General features: G+C 49.0%; 1 protein-coding gene across 1 annotated transcript in view; it reads left to right on the forward strand.

The window, feature by feature from the left end:
- The window catches only part of Cfap251 (cilia and flagella associated protein 251), a 75,890-nt gene that overhangs the window by 42,662 nt on the left and 10,516 nt on the right, over nt 1-22,712 (forward strand). Inside the window, exons 16-19 of the mRNA XM_085837159.1 lie at nt 4,155-4,269; nt 5,073-5,236; nt 9,134-9,224; nt 9,449-9,592. Of these exons, the coding sequence (XP_085693285.1) occupies nt 4,155-4,269; nt 5,073-5,236; nt 9,134-9,224; nt 9,449-9,592 (514 nt within the window). The remainder of the gene's footprint in view (nt 1-4,154; nt 4,270-5,072; nt 5,237-9,133; nt 9,225-9,448; nt 9,593-22,712) is intronic.

Here is a 22,712-nt window from a genome sequence, read left to right on the forward strand (position 1 = left end):
TTGCTCTTTGACCTCCACACACGCCACAGCAGGTACGTGCCATCCACTGTGCCACCCGCCCCATCACACACAGTAACAAAAACAAAATTAAAGATAGAGACTATCACTTGTAACTTTAATTTTTTTTCAAATCCTATTTTTAATGATGGTTCTTAAATGCTTTAACCTCCCTTGTAGCCCACCACCCACCAGAGGTGATGAAAAAGAAAGGATATGGGGGAAGTGGATCTGTTTAGAAAAGTTCTTTGGATCAACTCCCATCTGCATTGTCTGGAAATCCACAGTTCAGTTCACAGGTCAGCAGGCAGCGGCAGCTCAATCCACTCGGAAACATCTCACAGATACACCAACAGCCCAGTTTGGTAGCAGCCGTGGTGACACGATCTAGCAGAGATAGCCAGGCCTCAGTCTAGGCTCGAGTCAGCAGGAGGGACCGACAGGAACACCAGGAGAAGTTCTTGGCTGTGCCTCTCTCAGGGAAGCGAAGATCAGCAAAGACGAGAGACCTGCAAGCATTGCCCTCTCCTAACACCACGTGTCCTCCACGGGTCTTGCCTCAATCCATGCATCCAATCATCCAGAGTGCACAGAAGCAGCATCAAACTGCAGTACATCACCAGACGTTTTTTGGTGCGATTCTCTCTATGGAGTCCTGACAAATTCCGCTCAACTATGCAGTGTAAGGTGGACCAATACCTGAGTGTTGTTAGCAAAGAGTCCTTCATCATGTGTCCTTTCACGTGCTTGCTTTAGCAGAATCTCCTCTCTCCTGTGTCTGCTTCAGGGAAACGTTCCTTCACGAGTCGGCCTGAGCCTTTCACACCTGTGTCCACTTTAACGAAATGTTCCTTCACGTGTTTGCCCCAGCAAAACGCCACCCGACAGATTTTTCCAAAGAACTGTTGTGTTTCCATTTCAATCAGTTCCCAGCGTCTTGGCTAAACTTGAGTACAGAAAATAACTTAGGAAGGTTAGCAGTTAAGTTCATAAAGCATTTAAATGAAGGGCATAGATAGCGCTGTGTAGACACCACCTCTTCTTGCAGCTCTAGAACGCTCCTCTCCTTCCAAAACAAGAGCCCCTCACTTACAGCATCTCTTAGGTTGGAGAAATAATGAGTCTGGTTACTACAGTTCTACTGGGGAGGAGTTGCCCTCTTGTGATGAAGCCAACGTGCATTTTAGAATGTTTGAGAGGATCTAGAAAGGCAGCTTTCCATGGCCACAGAAGACCAGCGACCACAGGAGCAGGTGCTCAGCAGCCTCTCTGCATGATGCAGATAAAGCAAGACATCATTTTCTACAAATGGGATTAGTAAAGACAAAAGTGATTGATGGTGCCGTGCGCTGGCAAGGGTGTGGGAAGCGGGCTCGCCCAACCACTGTTGGGGGGGGGGTGTAAATTGGCATAACCTTTGGGGAAAGCAATTTGTCACCCTCTGTTAAATTTTATATCCTCTGACTTCTAGGAATGGAGCCTGCGGAAGTGCCCTGCGCTTATGCCAAGGCATAAGTAAAAGGATCTCTTGTTGGGAACTATGTTTTGAAATGGAAGCAATCCAAAATGTGTGTTAATAGGGCATTGGTTAAGTGATGTCTTGTCAGTGCACCAGAATACAGTGGCGCTTTTAGCGAAGGGGGAAAACCAGCAACGAGAAAGCTGTCTGTGCGGTAGTGTGGCAGCATCCCCACAATACAGGAAGAGATGAAGCAAACTGCTGCACAAGTATGAGTAGTTTAATTCCTTTTTTCTTATGAACTCCTGTGTATGTTACCTTTTGGTGAGTCGTACATACCAAACAGTCACCCGTGCCTTCCTTGGGACAGGGCACAGCATTATAGAATGTGGATCTTATATTTTACATATATCTAAAGGTTTGAACCTTTTGTTTAAACAATGAATGTAAAATGCCTTTCTGTCAGAATGAAGAGATAGGAACTTTGTAAAATCAGTAGACAGGTTGACTATCACTGGCTGACAGCTACATATGATGTGCCATGAACTGTTTGGAGCAGTTTTTTTTTTTTTTTAATTGTATTCACTAAGCTGTGCCTGTTCAAGAAGCATCCATCATACCCAAAAGGGCTGGGGATTTGGCTCAGTTAGGAGAAAGCTTGCCTCCCTCCCATGTACAAAGTCCTGGGTTCAATCCCTCCTACCTAATTACTCAGACATGCGTGCGTCTATTGCCTGCACTTGGGAGGTAAGGGCAGGGAGGACCCATCTTTCAAGGCTATCCTCAGCTATATAGTGAGTTCAAGCCAAAAAGCAAGAAACAAAAGACAAACTCTGGCTCCCATCAGTAGATGTTCCCCGGTCGTGCCTCTCTGTGTCCTGGGAAGTCACTGGCCTGCTCCTGTCCACAGCACATCTATTCTGCACTTGGGAACACAACTTCATTCTCCTTGAGATTGATTCATACAGCATGTGACCTTTCGTGCCTGGCTTCTCTCACTTAATGTGTTCCTCAGACTCATCCACTTTGTGACATCAACCAGTGCCCTGTCACGGCTGAGTGTTGGCCCTATCCTGTCCATCTGTCCATCTGCTGGTGATAGACATTTGCATTGTGTCCATTTTGTAGGGGTGTGAGCATTGGGGTGTAGGATTTGATGAAGATGTGCATACGTATAATTTCCTAAATGGCCCTCCCATTGACATTTCTGGGTTGTGGTAGTGACTGTAAGACTCCATAGTCCCTGCCCACCACAACTTCCCCAGCTGGGGACAAAGATCCCAGTCTTTCCAAGCCATGTCTCAGGGCTCTTAGAGTTCTGTTCTCCTGCCTCTGCCCACTTGCCGGCATGTGGACGGCCTCAGGAAAGGCCTTAGCTGATACACGGGGTACCTGGCAGGCGCTGTAGTGTCCCAAAGTGCTGAGTCTCCAACAGCCCAGAAGAGAAAGCTCACCTTGCTCTACCTCTGCGTCTCTCTCAGTACCGTTGTTTATGCTCCTTAGACCCAGGACCCAAGCCTTCACCCATCTCCTCCTGACGCCCAGTTCTCCTGCTATCCAATGCTGTTCTTTCTGCCTCTGACCCATCACTCTGAACACAGCTGCCCGCCCCTTTAGGAAAACTTTGCTCCAGACCCTGGGACTCCGTGTCACCTCACATCAGCTGTTCGTCTGCAGTCGCTGCCAGTCTGTGTCCCCAGTAGCAGGGCCCACAGCGTGCACATGTCTGCATCCTGACACCTACCTCATGCCTGGCATGGGGAGGTGCTCTCACCCGGCCCACGGCGTGGCAGGATTCAGCACTGACATCCCGCAAAGGGACCTCACCTTAAAACTTCAGTCAAGCCACCCGAATTGGAGTAAGCTAAACTGGCCTGCACCTGCAGTTCCAACTAGGTAGGGGGCTGAGGCAGGAGGCGCTCTTGAGCCTAAGAGTTTGAGGCCAGCTTAGGTAAAATACCAAGATCCTTGGGGGGAAAAAAAAAAGACATCCTAAATGATGGAAGGAGAGGACCACCTCCTGCAAGTTGTCACCCGACCTCCACCTGTGCACACCCCGACACACGAATACAAAGACGTAATAAGAAATTGTGAAGTCAAAGAGGCCCAATCAGCGTCATTACAACTTGATGCTCCTATGGTTTTGGCGACGTGCATGTCACACAGACCTGTATTTAGGGATGTCAGCAACAGAGGGTGGCGTCTCATTCCAGTCTGTGGGCCTGACATCGAGGAAACTCGCACATCCCGCCCAAGGCATTTGCAGGCTTTTTTCTTGTCTGTTGTTCATAGGCAATTCCTTAGGGAGCAATGGAGAGAGAGGAAGTTAGCACACTGCTATGCTCTTCACAGTCAGTAGTTCCCCCCAGCCCCCTGGAGCATTTGCTGTTGGGATCCCAGGCCCCTTGTTTACAACGGCCGCTGGCAGCACTTGAATGACAGGCTCTTAGGTAGGGATTAGCTGAGTGACAAGACAGGAAATTCAGAATCGCAGATACATAAGGAGTCTGGCGTGACCGGTGCATGCCTGTCACCCCAGCACTCAGGGGGCTGAGGCAAGGAGGATTTCGAGTTCTAGGCCAGCCTGGACCTCACAGCAAACCTCCAAACAACAGCAAAAAGTATGGCAGTGTCAAGTCCAGCCTTAAACCATACACTGAAGCTTAAGGAATTTATACTCTCTTTCCCCCCCATACAGAAAGACGCTCCTTGGACCTGCGTATGGGTCGCCTATTGAGCATGCACAGGTGCTCCCCGTAAAGTCCACGCTAGAGCTGCAGAAGCGATACTTGGTGTTCATTAACAAGGACAAGGTAGCAGCCCTCCCTCTTCTGCCCCTGCAGGATGGCTATGCACTGGGTCTAAAGAGCAGGACACCCCGGGGTCGGTGAGATCGCTGGACCAGTAAGGGAGCTTACCGCCTATTTCGGCGACCTGAGTCAGAACCTGATTTGGGAAAGTTGTTTCTTTGATTTCCAAACGTGCACCCCTGTGGCACTAATGTCCCTTCCCTAATAAATACATTTAATAATAGAACAGACAGTAAGACCCATGGGCCGTAGTTGTTCTGCTGCACAGAATTACCTCCATAGGGGGTCGTTGACCATTCTGAAAATAACCATAGATTAGCGAGAAAGGCTCTGGAAGGCATTTCTTTTTGTTTTAATTTTGTGTGTGTGTGTGTGTACTGTGTGTGTGTGTGAGTGAGTGCGCATGTGCCACAATACGCACGTGGAGGTCAAAGGACAACTTTTAGGAGTCGGTTCTCTCCTACCCACTGAGCCATCTCACGGGCCCTTAGGAGATATTTCTGAGCTGAGTTTTCAAAGATTACCAGTGACAATTCATGGCCCTCCAAAGGATGCTCTTCTTTCTTTTTATTGGCTGGGAAAAATCTAATTTGCATGGAAGTTATACAAACCAGTTGCATATATATATATATACATATACATATATCATATATATCAGATATGTGTTATATATACATATACACACACACACACACATATATATATCCATGTTAAAGCCATCTCTGACAGATGACCCCAGATGTGTGAATGTACAGGACCAGTGTCTGGAGGTAAAGCTTATTATCTATCTCCACTTGCCTTTCCAGGTTGGACTCCAGATCTTACCAGTTGACGGCAACCCCCACAAAACGTGTGCTATCGTTTGCCACCCAAACGGGGTGGCTGGAATGGCCCTTTCCTACGATGGCCACTTTGCCTTCACAGCCGGAGGCCAAGATCGCTCAGTGGTGCAGTGGAAAATTAACTTAGGGTACGTGAAGGGACATACCCTGGCCCCCATAAGGAAATGTAGACTTGTGTGTGTATGTGTGTTTGTGTGTAATATATACATATGCATGCCAGTTCCTGAGGCAGCCAGAAGAGGGCGTTGGATCCCCTGGAGCTGGAGTTAATGTCATGGTGAGCCACCCACAGGAAACACTTTTAAACTGCCATTGCTCTGCCCCTTAGACCCTGTCTTTTCATTTGATTACAACAGACTGGTTTCAGAGTACCTGCTACATGCCCCATGTTGTGCTAGGACTAAACAGTACCTGGCTCTCAGGATGCTTCCTGGTGACAATGTGCAGATCAAAGGCTGCCGTGCAGTTTCCTGGGCCACACTCTAAATTTCCAGCTTGGGTGAGAATGTCCCTGGCTCTACTTGTCTCCACCTGTCTCCAGGAAGTGGTTCTCAGTATCTGCACATAGTCACCCTGACCAGAGAGACCAAGGCCACCCCAGCATGGGCATTACAGGAACAGTCAGGATGAGTTAAGACTCTGTTGCCTTTGGCTCCTCTGCCCGTCCCTGCCCTGAGAGGAGATCCGCTCTGCCTAACATAAGGCTGGAACATTCTAGACTTGTATATTGTCTTAGTCAGGGTTTCTATTCCTGTACAAAACATCACGACCAAGAAGCAAGTTGGGGAGGAAAGGGTTTATTTGGCTTACTCTTCTACATTGCTACTCATCACTAAAGAAAGTCAGGACTGGAACTCAAGCAGGTCAGGAAGCAGGAGCTGATGCAGAGGCCATGGAGAGGGATGTTTCTTTTTTCTTTTTTTTTTTTTTAAAGATTTATTTATTATATGTAAGTACACTGTAGCTGTCTTCAGACACTCCAGAAGAGGGCGCCAGACCTCATTACAGATGGTTGTGAGCCACCATGTGGTTGCTGGGATTTGAACTCCTGACCTTCGGAAGAGCAGTCGGGTGCTCTTACCCACTGAGCCATCTCACCAGCCCCGAGAGGGATGTTTCTTAATGGCTTGCTCAGCCTGCTCTCTTACAGAACTCAAGACTACCAGCCCAGAGATGGCAACACCCACAAGGGGCCCTCCCCCCTTGATCTCTAATTGAGAAAATCCCTTACAGCTGGATATCATGGAGGCATTTCCTCACCTGAAGCTCCTTTCTCTGTGATAACTCCAGCCAGAACATTAATATTAGAATAAAGAGGCTGGGCAGTGGTGGTTCACGCCTTTAATCCCAGCACTTGAGAGGCAGAGGCAGACGAATTTCTAAGTTCGAGGCCAGCCTGGTCTACAGAGTGAGTTCCAAGACAGCCCTGTCTCAAAAAACAAAACAAACAAACAAAAAGATTCAAGAATATTAGGGACCTTAATGTCAAAGAGATAAGGGTTTCAGTATAGCTTGGAGTCTCTGCTCTAGACTCTGGGCAGTTTTCTTAATATTTCTGATCCTTAGATTCTGTCTGTGAAGTGGGGGTAACAGCTTTTATAGGGTCCTGTACGGGTCCGACAGGTTTTCACATGCAAACACAGTGACCAATCTAGAGTTAAAAGCTCTGTAAACCAGGACTGTCTTCCTTCCCTTTCTTCCCGGAAAAGGCACCCAAGCTGACCCTCTCATCTATCCAAACGCAGTGACAGGAACCACGGAAAAGCAAAGGAGTGGGCAGCATGCTTGCGTTTCTCATGCCGCTGCCCACTTGAGCTTTTGGGTGGAGGGGAGCTGGGCAGACAGAAACTCCTCGGAGGCCCCTCCCTCAAGAAAGCAGCCTGATTCCCCGTCCCAGGAACGTCCGTCCCCGCCATCTGCCAAGCAGGCATCTTTCTCTTTATGGCAGACGTTAACGCTTTCCTTCTTACCCCGAACTTGAGTGAAAATAGCAGGCAAAAATCTGTTTTGGTGCCGTGGTGGCTTCAGATTGGAATTGCAACTCTGCCTTTTGCCTCTGCCGCCCTGAGTGACTTGATAGACGGAACTGGTGTGGGGGCCCTCGGAAACTGGAGGTGAGCTAGCTCTCCACCCCGAAGCATCTCCCCAACAGGCCCCCACATGAGCTCCTCCAGGTGTCACCCACTTGCCACCTGTAATCCTTGGGGCCTGTGGCACTCGGTGAGGGAGGTGAAGACCCCCCCCACCCCCAGCCTCCTCTTGTCCTCAATAACATGGGATCTGGTAGGGATACCCAGTAGCTTCCCTGTGCTTGGCCAGAAGCCAGGCTTCTGAGAATTTCAATTTAAATCTGTTGTGGGGACAAAGGATCATTATGAACTAATTAGCGCTTTATTGCTGCTTCTGGTGACTTAATATGTTGAGCGTTTCACTAATGGAAAGAAATGTAAGAACACCAAATAAGAAAACACTACAGCCCTGCACCAGGGCCCAGGCTGTATCTCAGCCTGGTAGAGCGCTGGCCTAGCATGCGCCAAAGCTCGGGATTCTGCCCCTAATACCAAATAGACTGGAGTGCCGGCTAGCTTTATATCATCTTCACAAAAGTCATCTGAGAAGAGAGACGGCAGAAAGTTGGGCTGTCCTGGGGAGCTAAGTACATCTTATAGCCTTCCCTTAAGGATTCTTGGTGGTGACAGATTCCCATGTCACTTCTGGTCCTGATATACCCTGCTCTAGGACAGTCTGAAAGTGGCTCTGTTATCCCTTGAGTCAGGACCAGGGCAGTTCTGGCCTGGAGGCCACAGGAAAGGAAGGACCAGCTGATCACCTGATAGCCTCCTGTCAGAGATAAGAAGGAAAGTGAAGACCTGGCCCCGCGGGAGATGGACCTCGGGCTCCTGTGGAAAAGAAATGCATCAGGCCGTCCGCTAGAACCACTAACCGGGCAGAGGACATTTTGTGGTTCTGCTGAGAGGGGTAGGGACATGTCAGAACTTGTCAGCCCTTGGTGTGGATAGAGATGCACTTCTGGGCTCCGCCCTGGCCATTGTACGCAGCCATCTTGACTCCATCCTCACTGCCATCCTGGGAGACAGTGCAATTCTTATCCCCACGTACAGGTCCCTAAACTTCCAAGGAGGTCTCTTGATGGCTCAAGTAAGGAAGTGGTTTCTGAGGAAAACCAAAAGCCCCATGGCAAATCCTTGTATTTAATTCTTATGATGGACCCGTATGACCCTACCCATTCTGCAGATGCAGAAACTGAGCAGAGGTGGGTATTTCTCGTGGTCACACAGCTTGCAAGCAGGAAGAGTGAGGCCTCACGTGCAGGCCCCTGTGATTCCTGGAGACTTCAGTTCCCCACCGTGGGTCTTCGCTGAAGTGGGATCTAGTTCACTGAATTAGCAGAAATCCAGTGAGTAGGGTTTTTGTTTTTGTTTTTTTTTTAAACAGTGACTTTAGATGATTTGCCTTTTGTGTGAGGAAAAGTTGGTCGGTTTCATGCAAAAGTAGGTTTTCTTCCCATTCAAAGGGCCTATTTTTGGAAAATCTGACCCTGTGTTAGAGAGCAGAGGGTTATTTTTATCTGCTTGGCATGGGTCCCCGTGATCTCCCGGGTTTTTCTGGAAGCAATTAGCACTGGCAATGCACCTGCCAGCCCTTTGGCACTGGTCGGCCGTGCTCAGCCTAAGAGGGTTGAGGTCTCAGGCTGGAGCCTCCCCCAGCCCCCAGGAGAGCTGTGGTCCCCAAAGGTTATAGACAAATTGCCAGGGGCCTGCCGTGTCATAGGAACGAGAATATCACCATAATTAAGGTGGGTGCCCTGCACGGCTGCACTCCACACTTGAAATTGAATTTTCTGTCATAGGCTTTGTCGCCACCGCCTCGGGACCTTCCTGGGCCAGTTGCAGAGACCCTGGTTGTACAGATGTGGCGGGTGACCTTCCTAGGCCACCATCTGTGCGGCTCCAGTGACTTCACGCTTGAGTACTCTCTAATGGTGATGTTTTCCATTGTTCCAGGGCCCTGGAGGCGGCCGTTTCCCTTGGGGGTGAAGACTTGACCCCGTTCTATGGTCTGGTGTCTGGTGGCAGGGAAGGAAAATTCTACAGGGTAATTGTCGTCCGAGGGAACACTACCTGGGGGCATCTAGTCAAGGCTGTAGAGCAAACCTTGAGGATAAACCCTCTCTGCTTTTCTACAAAGCTCCGCCCCCACACTGAGCTCAGAATGAACTTTCTAGAAAAAAAAAAAACAAAAAAAACAAACCCATCCTGTTTATGGATGTGTGTGACTTCAGAGGGACTGTGTGCTGTCTTCTGTTTCGTCTGACACAGGAGTTGGAGGACTATTTTTACTACTCTCAGATCCGCAGTCAAGGTATCGATACAATGGAGACCAGGCAGGTGTCGGAACACATTTGCCTGTCGGAGCTACCTTTTGTCATGAGAGCGATCGGCTTTTACCCGTCGGAGGAGAAGGTGGGTAGAAACCGGATCAGTGCTGGGGTGGGCTATTTATAACAAGTGCCTCTGGGAAGAGTCTCTGGAGCCAGCCTGGAGATATGCCACTTTTCTCAAGTAAATAGATCAGGAAGAAGACGCTGAGAACTCACACAATGAGCTCCTGAGTAACTGACTGGAGGTCAAGATGTGTCCTGTTCCCGAAGACCGATTCCTTGAGCATGTGTGATGTTAGATGCACCAGGGCCTCCTAACCCTTTGCTGACTTGGCATCTCTGGCCAGTGTGAGTTCATGAGCAGATACTGAGAAGGAACCAGGATCTCCATGTAGCCCTGGCCGTATTTCAACTCGAACTGTAGATCAGGCTGGCCTTGAACTCACAGAGATCCACCTGCCTCTGCTTCTGGAGTGCTGGGACTAAAGGTGTGTGCATCATGCCCGACCTGCAGTCCCATTTTTGCCCAAGTAATTTTTACACAATCCAGGTAAAATAGGTACACAAATCCAACCTTTGCTGATAAAAAACTATGAAGAAACCTATTTTAAAAGAATCCCAGCACTTGAGAGGCAGAGGCAGGCGGATCTCTGAGTTCAAGGCCAGCCTGGTCTACAGAGTGAGTTCCAGGACAGCCAGGGCTACACAAAGAAACCCTGTCTCAAAAAAACAAAAAAAAAATTGTTTTCCATACAGTGGTACTGTTTGTTAAAGACAAAAACGAATTTGCACACCAGTGAGATGGGTGTGTTTATTTCTTTCTATGTTAAGAGTACAATCTTAGCTAAGTGTTTGATGATGCAGGATGCAGTGTACTTTAAGTGGTTTTTTTCAGAGGCAGCTGAGGTTTGGTTCTGTAATTGTTAATACGAAGAATACCGCGTCCCCTGTAATCCCAGCTCTTGGGGTTTGGAGGCAGGAGCTTCAGAAGTTCAAAGTTGTCCTCAGCTACATCGTAAATTTGAGACTGGCCTGTCGTGTCTCCAAAACCAAAGCAACAAAAATAGAAGTTATTAGAAGGAATCACTTAATATCTTGATAAATGCTCTTCTATTGTCTATATATGATATAGTCTTATCAGTATTTTTTAACAAAGAATTGGCATTATATGGCACAAGTACACATACAATAGTCAGTGTGAAACAATGCTTACACATATGGATTTAGTAACGGTGTAGAGCCTTAATGGTCTACGTTTCTAGTGTTTTGTGAGCTTGGTGGTAAGAATTTCTTAGTGCTGTGCCTTTTTTTGAGCAGTGGGCCCCACTGACCCGCTCAGCTGTTGGATGCTGGGCTTGTCTGGAGCATTTGGCTGTCGAGACACAGCTTCGGGGAACATCTCTGTTTTTCATGGTTCTGAGTCCAAGTAGAACTTGGACTGTGTCAGAGAACGTGAGCCCTCTTGCCAGCCAGATGTGGTAGCACCCACCTGTGACGAATGGCCATGAAAGCACTTACAGCCCACACAAGGGTTCCATGAGCTGGTGCTGTACTGTCCAGTTATTCTGGAGGCTGAACCCAGGAATTCAAGGCTACTTTATCTTGGTTTTTCTTGTTGTTGTTTTGTTTTGTTTTGTTTTGTTTTCCAATGTAGTTTTGTTTTGTTTTGGCTTTGGTCTTTTGATATAGGGTCTCCTCATGCAACTCTGGCCCGGGACTTGTTGCGTAGACCAGTCTTTCAAATTCACCCACCTGCCTCTGCATCCCGACTGCGAGATCAGAGGTGGGTATGACTCTATGTCCCCCACCCCCCAGCTGTATTTTACAAAGCAATATCCTTAGCTATTGCTTTCCAAATTGAACGTCGTATCGGAAGTACTTTAAACACTTGTCAGGTGCGTGCGATGGGATTTCTAACGCCCCTACTCCTCCGGGGGTTGAGGACCACAGATAGCTGGGACAGGGACCTGGCTGTCTAGGGTCTCACCTACCCAGGGTCTTTTAGATATACAGCTGTGCGGAAAGCCCCTGCCTCCTACACTGGCTCTGAGCTCCAGGGCCACTCATCACAAAGGACGAGGACCTTGACACACACACTGCAAGATTATTGGTCAGGAGTCCTCTTTGACTGTAAGTCACAGGTACCTAAGTTGTGCCAGGTCTTGGTTCAAAGAATCCAAGTCTGAAGTAGAGACAGTGTGCAGCTCAGCTGAACCCAGAGGCTCACATGCATCCTTCTCTCTGGGCCTCGCTTGCCTTCGAGTTTCCTTGGACTGCAGTCCGTCCTCACACCTGCCTGTGCCGAGGAGGCCACCGACCCAGATACAGCAGTGAGCTTCCTTTCCAGGACCAGCTACCCGCTGGTAGTGGCACCAACCTTATCACGGTCTAGAAGCACACACGGCCCAGGCTTCCAGGCCTAACCACTAACCCTTCCTGGAGTCTGAGACAGGCTTGGTCCACCCTCACAGAGAGGACTTGGGCAGAGTGGAACGGTTCCCAATTGAGGTTCTGCTTGGACCCTGGATGTAGCCCAGGGGTGGAGCACTCTAGCACATGGGTTCCATCCCCTAGCTCTGTATGGGACAATGGTGGCACCCACCTCTGGGGTTTCAGTGCCAACTGTGTGGGTAACTAGCCCTGGGGCATGTGAGGGTCTGAAAAGCAGTGTAGCTGGCCCTTTCTTAGTCCTGCCTCTGGCTAAACAATCACAGGCTCCAGAATATAAGGTTCCCCACCTTTTTCTGTGCTGCAGACAGAACCTAGGGCTTGACATATCTAAGTAAGCACCCTAATACTAAGCTATAGTGACAGTTTTGGAGTTTTGATTCTGTGGTGGTTTGGCTATGCTTGGCCCAGGGAGTGGCACTATCTAGAGGTGTGGCCTTGTTGGAGGAAGTGTGTCACTGTGAGCGAGAGCTTTAAGACCCTTATCCTAGCTGTGTGGAAGCCAGTCTTCTCCTAGCAGCCTTTAGAGCAAGATGTAGAACTCACAGCTCCACCTGCACCATGCCTGCCTGGACACTGCCATGCTTCTGCCTTGATGATAATGGACTGGACCTCTGAACCTGTAAGCCAGCCCCAATTAAACACTGTCCTTGTCAGAGTTGCCTTGGTCATGGTGTCTGTACACAGCAGCAAAACCTTAAGACAGATTTCTTTGAAAAACTCAGAAATATTACGAGAATATGTTTTTTGTTTTAACCCCAAGTGTGTGATATGGGGCTGCTTCAGGCTGCCCACAGCTGCTGACTATGACTATGACTATGACTATGACTATGACTATGACTATGACTATGACTATGCTCTAGCAGGGGCTGGTAAGGTTGCCAGATGGAGAGAGTTTTTGCGATGGTGTGGTGTTTAGAATTCTGGGGCCTTTTCAGAGGATATATAAATGCCAGGGTCCAAACAGGTGGGGTGGCTTGTTGTTGGTCGGTCAGGATTGTTGGTTGGTTGTGGGTTGATTGTCCGTAGTGGTTTGTTAAGCAGTTGTTCACAAAGAAGAAACAACAGGAGGAAGAAATTAGATATCTTTACAGCAAAGGTCAAACTTGCCCCAAGGAACTTGAACCCTCTAATCACCAGGAAGTAGTCTAACCATAACGGACCTCGCCCCTTTCCAGCCCCTGATGTTTTTCTGGGATCTCTTTCCTTTCCCCTCTATTATCTAGTGTTAGGGGTGGAAAAAAGAGTGGAAAAGGGTGGAAGAAAAAGAAACCCACAAAGTAGCCAAAGTCCAGCTACACTAAGCAGTCTCTCCAGTCCTCAGAAGTTGAAGGTTATCCTCATTATATAGCAAGTTGTAGGCTAGCCTGGGCTACATAAGACTCTGCCTCAAAAAACAAAACAAAACAAAACAAAACAAAACAAAACAAAACAAAACAAAACAAAACAAAACACCCAAATGACAAAAAAAAAAAAAAATCTACTTGGGCTAGAATAGCAGTTCTCAACCCCTTGGAAAACCTCAATCTTCAAAATTATTTATATTACAATTCCTAACAGTAGCAAAATCACAGTTATGAAGTAGCAACACAAATAATTTTAAGGTTGGGGAGGTCACCATAACCTTAGGAACTGTAGTAAGGGTGGAAGCGTTAGGAAGGTTGAGAACCCCTGGGCTGTAGGCACCCCCCCCCCACACACACACAGTACCATGCAAGCAAATGCATTTACCTTCTGGGGACATTATCTGAAGCTCCTGTGATCAGATGTGCCCCACACCAGTGTGCGGTCTTTGCTAGCTCGCACACTTGTTTGTGTTGGAAGCACAAGATGTTTCTGATCTGTTTTTCTCATGTCAGGTTTATAGTGATTTGAAAAAACAAATTTCCCCCCTCAGGGCTTTTACATTTCTACCCCCCTCTCCAGTCTCTGCACATAACTGTGCCGCCATCCCCCTCCCTGCTGTGCCCTCACCCCTCCCCTCTGCTTCCCTAAGGAGTCCTATGGACAAGTTGGCCTAGCCAGCTTGGGCTCACACAAGACTATAGCCACTGCAGGGTTCGGAGGTAATGCAGTAATCGAAGTCGGATTTCACAAGAATACAAGACTCCTGCAAAGGTCCTAGCCCCCACTTTCTTCTACAGAAAGGCACTGGAGCCTAGAGTGGCTAATTGAAGAGGGGGGTCTCCCAAGTGTTCCTGTTGTTGGTTCTGAATCCCAGGCTGCAATTCCCCAGCCCCACGCTTTGGAGTAGTATAGATGATAGGTATGTATGCCGAGTCCTATTTTAGATGAACAGTGGGCAGTGTGTGTAACACCATAGAAAAAGCCAGCATTAAGGAAGTGTCCAGTTTCTATCATGGATGTCGAGAAGGTTGCCTGTGATGTCCTTCTGACCGGGAGCTAGCCCATGTGCCACGCTCGCTCCCTGCTCCCTGCAGCGGTCTCTCTGTTCTGCTTACACAGCACTGTGTAATCTACGTTCTGTCGTGAGTTAACATCCGTGCAGCCTCTCAGCTCCATAAATTTAAGGCTAATCCTGGTAGGAACATATGCGCCCCCAGCAAGCGCCCCGATAGCAGGCGCTCAGCAAATGTTAATTGAACGAGCGAGTAAACGAGCAAATGGCGCCCAGTGGCCTCATCCAGCCGCAAGGACGAGGAGAAAAGTGGAGTCCTGGCATCACTGTGTGATCTCAGAGTCATTACAAAGTCCCCTAACGCATCGGGCAGATTCAGGGGCGGGGGCATTGTATAGGAGTGTCTAGACAGGAATAGCTTGACTTTCCAGTGTGTGTGTGTGTGTGTGTGTGTGTGTGTGTGTGTGTGTGTGTGTATGGTGGGGCATGGTGTGTGTGTGTGTGTATGTGTGTGTGGTGGGGCATGGTGTGTATGTGTGTGTGTGTATGGTGGGGCATGGTGTGTGTGTGTGAGTGAGTGTGTGAGAGTGTGTGTGTGTGGTGGGGCATGATGTGTGTGTGTGTGTGTGAGTGTGTGTATGTGTGGTGGGGCATGGTGTGTGTGTATGGTGGGGCATGGTGTGTGTGTGTGAGAGTGTGTGTGTGTGGTGGGGCATGATGTGTGTGTATGTGTGTGTGTGTGTGTGTGGCGGGGCATGGTGTATACTTGTATGTATGTGTGTTTGTGGGTGTAGGGACACAGTGTATGTGTGGAGGTCAAAGGGCAGCTTACCGAAGTTTGTTCTCTCCCCTCCCATGGGTCCCAGGCATTGAACCCAGGTTGTCAGTCTTGGTGGCAAGCCCCTTCAGCCACTAAGCATCTTGTCAGCCCCAACCCTTCTCATCTGAAGAATTTACTGCGGAGGCTAGAAAGATGGCGAGGCGCCTGATTTCACTTCCAGAAGACCAAGGTTCAATCCCTGGCACCCACAGGGTAGCTGGCAAACCATCTGGTAATTCTAGTTCCAGGGGATCTGCTGCCCTCTTCTGCAGGCACCGGGCATGAATGTGGTACACAAAGATAAATGCTGGAAAAATGCTCGTACACATTTAAAAAACAAACAACAACAACAACAACAAAAAAAAAAACAAAAAAAAACTTTTAAAAATTAAAATAGAAAGGATGTCTCTTCCAGAGAAAATCTTACACATGTAAGATGATACCCACAGGAAAAGGACAGTTATGCCAGGACAGTTTGCTGCAGCAAGAACCTGGGCTGGAGAGATGGCTCAGCAGTTAAGAGCACTGGCTGCTTTTCTAGAGGACCCAGATTCAATTCCCAGCTGTCTATAACTTCAGTCCCAGGGGACCTTGACACCCTCTTCTGACCTCCGAGGACATTAGACACACATGTGGCACACAGTCGGCCATGTATCCAAAATACCCATACATCTAAATCAATTCTTTAAAAAAATTGAAACAATTCTATGCCCGAGGATGTGATAATGAGGCAGGCCTCCAGTCATGAGCTACTGAAGGTGAGATAGATTGACTGGCCTGGGCTCAGTGACTCTCAACAAAACTCTGAGTTCTGGGTGCCTTAACACCACATAAAATCAGGTGCGTGCCTGTACCTCCAGCGCTCGGGAGGTAGAGCCAGGAGGAGAAGGAAGGGGTTTGGGGTTAGCCTCAGTTACACAGACTGGGGTCAGTCTGGGATACACCTTGAGACTCTTGTCTTTGGGGACAGTGAGTTCAAGGGTAGCGAGCTCTAGTTATTTGGGAAATGATTTGAATGGCCAGACCCAGTGGTGCAGGCTTGTCATCTCAACTACTCAGGAGAATGGCCTATCTGGGCAACTTAGTGAGACCCTGTCTCAAAATGAACCTACTGGTATCAGTACTAGTGCATTTACCTAGCATGTGTGAGGGCCCTGGGTTCAAATCCTCCCTGCCCCCTTCCCACCATATAGTCATAGTTATTCTTATTACTTGTGTGTGTGTGTTTAACCTGAAGGAACAGGTTCCAAGCCTGTAGTGACACCCATTTCTGGGAGCTGCAAGTCAGGAGAATGCGCTCTTCCTACTTCCTAGGTGCAGCCTGAGGTCAGCTAGGGACTCTGGGACCCACCGAAAACCTCACCATGGTCTCATTCAGCAGGCTCGGGCCTTCTCGCTCTCACCCCAGGCCTGATGCTCATCTCTTCCCCACTTTACACACAGACACTGAAACCTACTCCCTCAAGAACTTTCTGGAGACAGCCAGAAAGGGTCATGTATAACCTCATTTCACAGCGATTTACCTCAAGCGGCATGTGACCACCCACCGCGACGCTCCTTGGCTGGTCTCCATCCCACTGGGCTCTCCCCTTCCACCTCCCCCACTCTCCCCCCCCGCCCCCCCACCGCCTGCCTTGGAGGCCCTGGCTCTTCTCAGCCTCTTTCTCCTGTGCATGCACTGTCAGCTCATCAAGGGTCTATAAATGAAAGCCAGCTTGCTTACCATCTTCCCTGTCCCCTCAGCAGGCAGTGTGGGTGCGAAGAGAGCAGGGACTGGTAAGGATGTCATCGTGCTATTCAGTTCCCTTAAACTAACAGCGTATATAGAACTAACAGTGTATCGTTTGTATCGCCTTTGTACTCAGAACCAAAAAGACCAGAAGATAAACACACAAGATCCTCTCAAAGCCCCAAGTGCTAATCTGTTAGACTGGTGGGCCCAGCTGGAGTAGAGAGGGAAGCCAATTGGTGCAAGCTCACCCATATGGAGGGGGGGAAACTTGAGAAGGAAATCCTGGGCACAGTTCCTCCCTTTCCGAGAAAGCGCCCAGGGCCCTTAGTATGTGGGGTTCTGCTCTGCAAAGTAACATCGGAATGGTCATTTCCATCCTAAAGGTAAGAGATACGAGCCAGGGTTCTAGGGGAGGCTGGAGCAGGACCATCACCCCGCTAGCCTCCTGCAGAAAGACCGCAAGGCAAATGTGAGCATTTAAGTCAATAAATCCCAGAATACCTGTGAGCTACTGGATAAAGCAAGCCAGTAATGACAGCATATCACCTAGTGCAAAGTGGATGGGGTGGTCGGGCTTCTCTCTTGCACACTCAGGGTGCACCCTAGCACCTTGAAGGATGCACTGTGGGCGGTGGGCTGCTCAGTGGCCTCAGGAAACATGCAGGCCCCTGCTTTATTTACCTGCCTATTTTACAGATGGTAAAAGGGAGGCTTGGAGCATAGAGGAAGCTTGCACTGCGACTCAGCTACTGAGGGCAGAGCCCTCACTACTGAGTGAGCCCAGACCTGGTGTTGTGTGTTTGTGTGTGTGCCTTGGTGCAAAGAAGAAAGATAATCCCCAAAGTGGAGATGTTGATCCAGACCTGGGGGGGGGGGTCTGAATTGTTTGTTTGTTTGTTTGTTTGTTTCTGCGCTAGGCAAGCACTTGAGCACTGAGCCGCACCCTGCCCAGGGCGTGCACTTTTTCGTACGTCCCTGTTTTTGAAGCTTTCACAACAAACACACATTGATTGCTGCCAACTTCGTGATTCTAAAGGCTGCGTGGGGCACAGTGATGGTAAGGAAATACATTTCCTAAAATACCAACATTTCTAGAATTGGACAATTGTGCTGCTTGCTTTTGCTTTTGCTCCGCCTACTTTAAAAACAACAGCTTTACTGTAACATAACACACACCATACAGTGCACTTTTCTCGAGTGTGCAGTGCATCATCGGCTTTTGGGTTGTCTACAGAGCTGTGCAGCCCTGTGCAACCCCAGGATATTATCATCCCCCAAAGATATCCCATACCTGTTATCGGCCACTCTGAGCCCCTCCTCCCCCAGCCCCGGCAACTGCCAATCTGTCTTCCGTCTGTGCAGCCTCGTCTATTCCGGATTGCATAAAAATAGAGCATACAGTACGTGATATGTCTGGCTTAGTTCACTCGGCATGGCGTGTTCAAGATTCATTCAGAGTGTAGCATGCACCAGGCCTTCATTCTTATTTTTCCAAGCTTTAACTTCTTTGTTGGTTGTTGTTTGTTTGAGACAAGGTCTTTCCGCATAGCCCCAGCTGTCCTGGAACCACGCCGTAGACCAGGCTGGCCTCTGAGAGCTCAGAGGTCCGCCTGCCTCTGCCTCCAGTGTGCTGGGATTAAAGGTGTGCACCACCAAACCTGGATAATATCTTTTTAAAAACTTTTTTATGTTTGACTTATTTTTATGTGTGTGAGTATTTTACCCACATGCCCTCAGAGATCAGCAGAGGGCATCAGATTCCCTGGAACTGGAGAGATGGGTGGTTGTGAGCCACCATGCGGGTGCTGGGACCTGACCAGGGACCTCTGCAGGAACAGGAAATGTTCTTAAGTGCTCCGACAATCCTCCTGCCTCTTGTTGGTATTTTTAAAATTACTTATGTGTCTGTGTGTGTCTGCACGTGGGTGCAGTTGCTTACAGAGGTCAGAAGACAAGTGCCACACATTCTCTGAAAGAGTAGCAACTGCTTTTAACTGCTGAACCTTCTCTTCAGCACTGATGATAAGGATGAGGCTGTTGATGGTGATGATGATGGTGATAATGATGATGTTGATAATGATGGCGATGGTAACGGTTCTTCTTTTCAAAAAAATTTTTTTTGATGTATTTGTTTTATTTACCCAAATGAATATTTTGCCTGCAGGTATGTTTGTGAAGCATGGGCATGTTTGTTGCCCATGGGGCTCAGGAGATTAGACCCTACTGAAAGCAGAGTTCTAGATGGTTGTCAGCCACCATAGAGGTACTGGAGTCCAGGTCCTCTGCAAGAGGAGTCAGTGCTCCTAACAGCTGAGCCATCTTTTTGATCCCCAGGAATATTGCTGAAGAATATTCTATTCAGTGAATTTGTTGCATCTTATTTGTCTATTCAGGGGTTGGTGACCTTTTGGGTTGTCTCTAGCATGGCGCTCCCACGAGCAATGCTGTCCCGGACATCCCTACACAGTTCTTGTGTACGTAGCTTTCCATTTCTCCTGCGTATGTACTAAGGAGCAGAAATGCCTTGTTAGGTGCGAGTCTTAAATCTGTCTGTGGGGTGAATGTCTATCCCTGTTATTTCTTACCTGGAACCAGCATCCATCTGGGTACTTCAGGGTGCCCGGGGACTGATCAGAATTTCTGAGAGTGCCCCCTCACCTACTCCCACGGCTCTGGGAACAGTTACAGGCCTTGGCACTCAGTCAGGACAGTCTCTTTAAAGCCTTTACAAGTACGTGGGCTATACACACTCCCCCATTAGTCACCTAGTATCTGTCTGTCTGTTGCCTGATACATGTCGCAATAACCATAGTGTAATCTGTCACCCTCAAGTTACTGAAAGGCTCTACAGTGGGGACACAGTGCTGCCGAGAGGTGGCCGTGCCACAGAAGCCGTTAAGGGCTTCTTTTATTCTGGAAAGGTAAACATTCTCTGCTTTATAAGGGAAGAAAAAAGGGTGGGGCAGAGCGCCCACTGAGCATGAGCGATCCCGTAGGGGACACCCCCCTCCCCCAAAACAGTGACAGTAACAACGAGCCAAAAGTAGTGTTCCGAAACCTGTGGTAAGGACAAATCTCCTCCCCGCGGACTGTGACGAGGACGCTTGTACTTGTGCTATTATATGTCCTGGTGAATAAGCTTCCGTCTTTCTGCAGGGAAAGCACCTCCTATTATTTAAAAAAGAAGAAGAAAGTGCAGCCCTGGGAACTGGGCTCGACTAGGCTCCTGGCACTGGTCCTCCCCAGGACAGGACATGCAGGGGGGGGGAAGGGGGTGCGGGGGGCAGAAGGGTCAGAAGTTCAAGGTTATCTCCAGTTACCTATAGAGTTTTGAGGCTAGCCTGGGCTACTTATGAGGTCCTTTCTGTAAAAGAGAAACGGTTATTAAAGGTTAGGACTCTCGCTGTGATGTCTATCCCAGCATCTGTTGAGGTCTTAGGGGGGCGTGTCCCCAGGAGGAGGGGAGACTGCTTTGTGGTTTTAAGAGCAGGCACAAGCAGCAGCAAGGCTCAGAGAGTCTCCAAACACAGCTGCGTGGAGAATCTGCCTGTCTGTGGATCACCCTCTCCAGCCCACTCCATTCCTGCCCGCATCAGTGAGAAAGCAATGGAGTGGACAACTGGGAGAGGGCACAGGGCCTGGGTGGCGTGGGGGAGGACCGACTTCCGTAGGTCGAGGATGTTCCAGGGAGTTTTATGCAACAGGATGAGGGTGGAGGGAGCACTGAGAGGTATGAAGAGTCCTCCAGCCTGGTGAGGCTGTGACACTCTCACAGAAGGAAACATGCGGGCCACCCAGAGCCGCCTTTGGGAGTGGGGGGCGGGGGGAGAAACAAAACAAAACAAAACCCGGGCATGGCCCCAGTTCAAGTGGATCAGGGTCCTCTCCACTTACTACGGAGCTTATAAAAATTATAAAACACGACTCAAAATCCCCCAGGGGTTTCCTGTGGCTGCCAACAGGGACGGCAAACCAAAAGGCCTTCGGGGTTCAGTGATGGGGCTGAAGGAAAATGGTTCTGCAGGAGGGACGCAGGCAACCAAGAACAGGTCACCCTTGTGTTTCAGGGCCTGGGGTAGCAACACCAGCAAGGGACAGCATGTTGTCTGTCTGTCCAGATGTTTAAAATGATTGGCCAGGTGAGAAATCATTGAATAAATATTCTACGTCAAACAAAGCAGAGCTGGGTCAGTACTAGGAGCTGATCCATGTGAACTAGGGCAAGGAGTGGTTGCTCCTCCAAATAAGGCTTTTGTGACTCTTTTCTTTCTTTCTTTCTTTCTTTCTTTCTTTCTTTCTTTCTTTCTTTCTTTCTTTCTTTCTTTCTTTCTTTCTTTCTTTCTGTCTCTCTCTCTCTCTCTCTCTCTCTCTTCCTTTCTCTCTCTCTCTCTCTTCTTTTGGACATGGTATCTTACTAATTATCTCTAGCTATCCTGAAACTCAAACTCACTCTGTAGATCAGGCTGGCCAGAAACTCACAGAGATCCTCCTGCCTCTGCCTCCTAGGTGCTGAGATTAAAGGCCTGTGCCACCAAGTCCAACTGATTTTTAAGTGTGTGTGTGTGTGTGTGTGTGTGTGTGTGTGTGTGTGCGTGCGCGCCTGCGCCCCCTCAGAAGCCAAAAGGGGGTGTTAAGTCCTTTGAATAGCTGAGGTGACTGACAGTTGTGAGATGCCCCACATGGTCCTAGAAACTGACCTTGGGTCCCCTACAAGAGCAGCACACACTGCTAACTGAGCAACCTCTTCAGTCTTGCTTTTGTGAATTTTAAGATGAATTCTTCGCCCATCGCTGTCTGCCTTCCTCCTTTCACTCATGCCTCATTCATGTCTCTCTGAGGAACTCTGAGGTCAGGCCCTGTCTACACCAGGCTGCGGAGGCTGAGGGGAGGCAGCAGAGCTGAGAGCCGCTCCGCTGCCTCTTCCCAGGGGAACAGATGCAAACCCAAACAACTGGCTCATCCGCTGGCCTGCAGCTGCCACCTGCCCTTGCTCTGCAGAAAGCCACAGGCTAGGAGCTAACTCTTTTCTGCATGAATGTCACCTCTGTGAGCCTACTCCCCCCCACCTCTCTGCCCCCCTCCACCCTCAACCCCCAGTCAAGAAACACTGGTTCTAAGTGTAGAGACTCCTGGGGAATTGTAAACTACGCATAGTCTCCCCGAATAGTCTCCCCTCCCAACCCCAGACTCACTGAGTTGGAATCCCTCCCGTTAACAAGCCCTCCGGGCCGGGTTTTTTTTTTTTTTTTTTTTTTTTTTTTTTTTTTTGACCTGAGCAGTTTGAGAACTGTGGCCTTAAAAGCCAGGCTTCTCAACCCCAGCTACACATCAAATCACCTGGGGAACTTTTAAATAGCATGCACCCCCCCCCAACTAATAAAAGTGGGATCTCTGGATGCAAGAAGCTGCCCTCGGAACTATGAAAACTCTCCAGGTGGATAAAATGGACCATAGCCTCAGTGGATACTGTACTTAGCCCGGCTGCAGACAAGCAGAACATTCCAGGCTGAGCATCCTGGCCTCCCAAATCTCCAGAGTCACCTTCACACCCTTCACACCGGGGCATTCAGAAGGCACCGGGAGGACCACATCCATCCCCACAGTTAGACATGCTGCAGAATCTGTCTCTGTCATGCCTACAAATAGGCTCAGCCAGGAGTTGTCAGGGATACCAAGCTGCTGACTTCTCAGCATTATTATCTTGTGTGTGTCATATGATGTGTATGTGTGGAGGTCAGAGGAAAGCTCTCAGGAGGCAGCCTCTCATCGGGGATTGAACTGAAGGAGCCAGGCGTGTGCCACAAGCCCCTTTACCCACTGAGCCATCTCTCCAGCTCAAGCAG

Source organism: Mus caroli, unplaced genomic scaffold, assembly GCF_978045245.1.
Source record: "Mus caroli unplaced genomic scaffold, Mus_caroli_1 scaffold_4, whole genome shotgun sequence".
Lineage (NCBI taxonomy): Eukaryota > Metazoa > Chordata > Mammalia > Rodentia > Muridae > Mus > Mus caroli.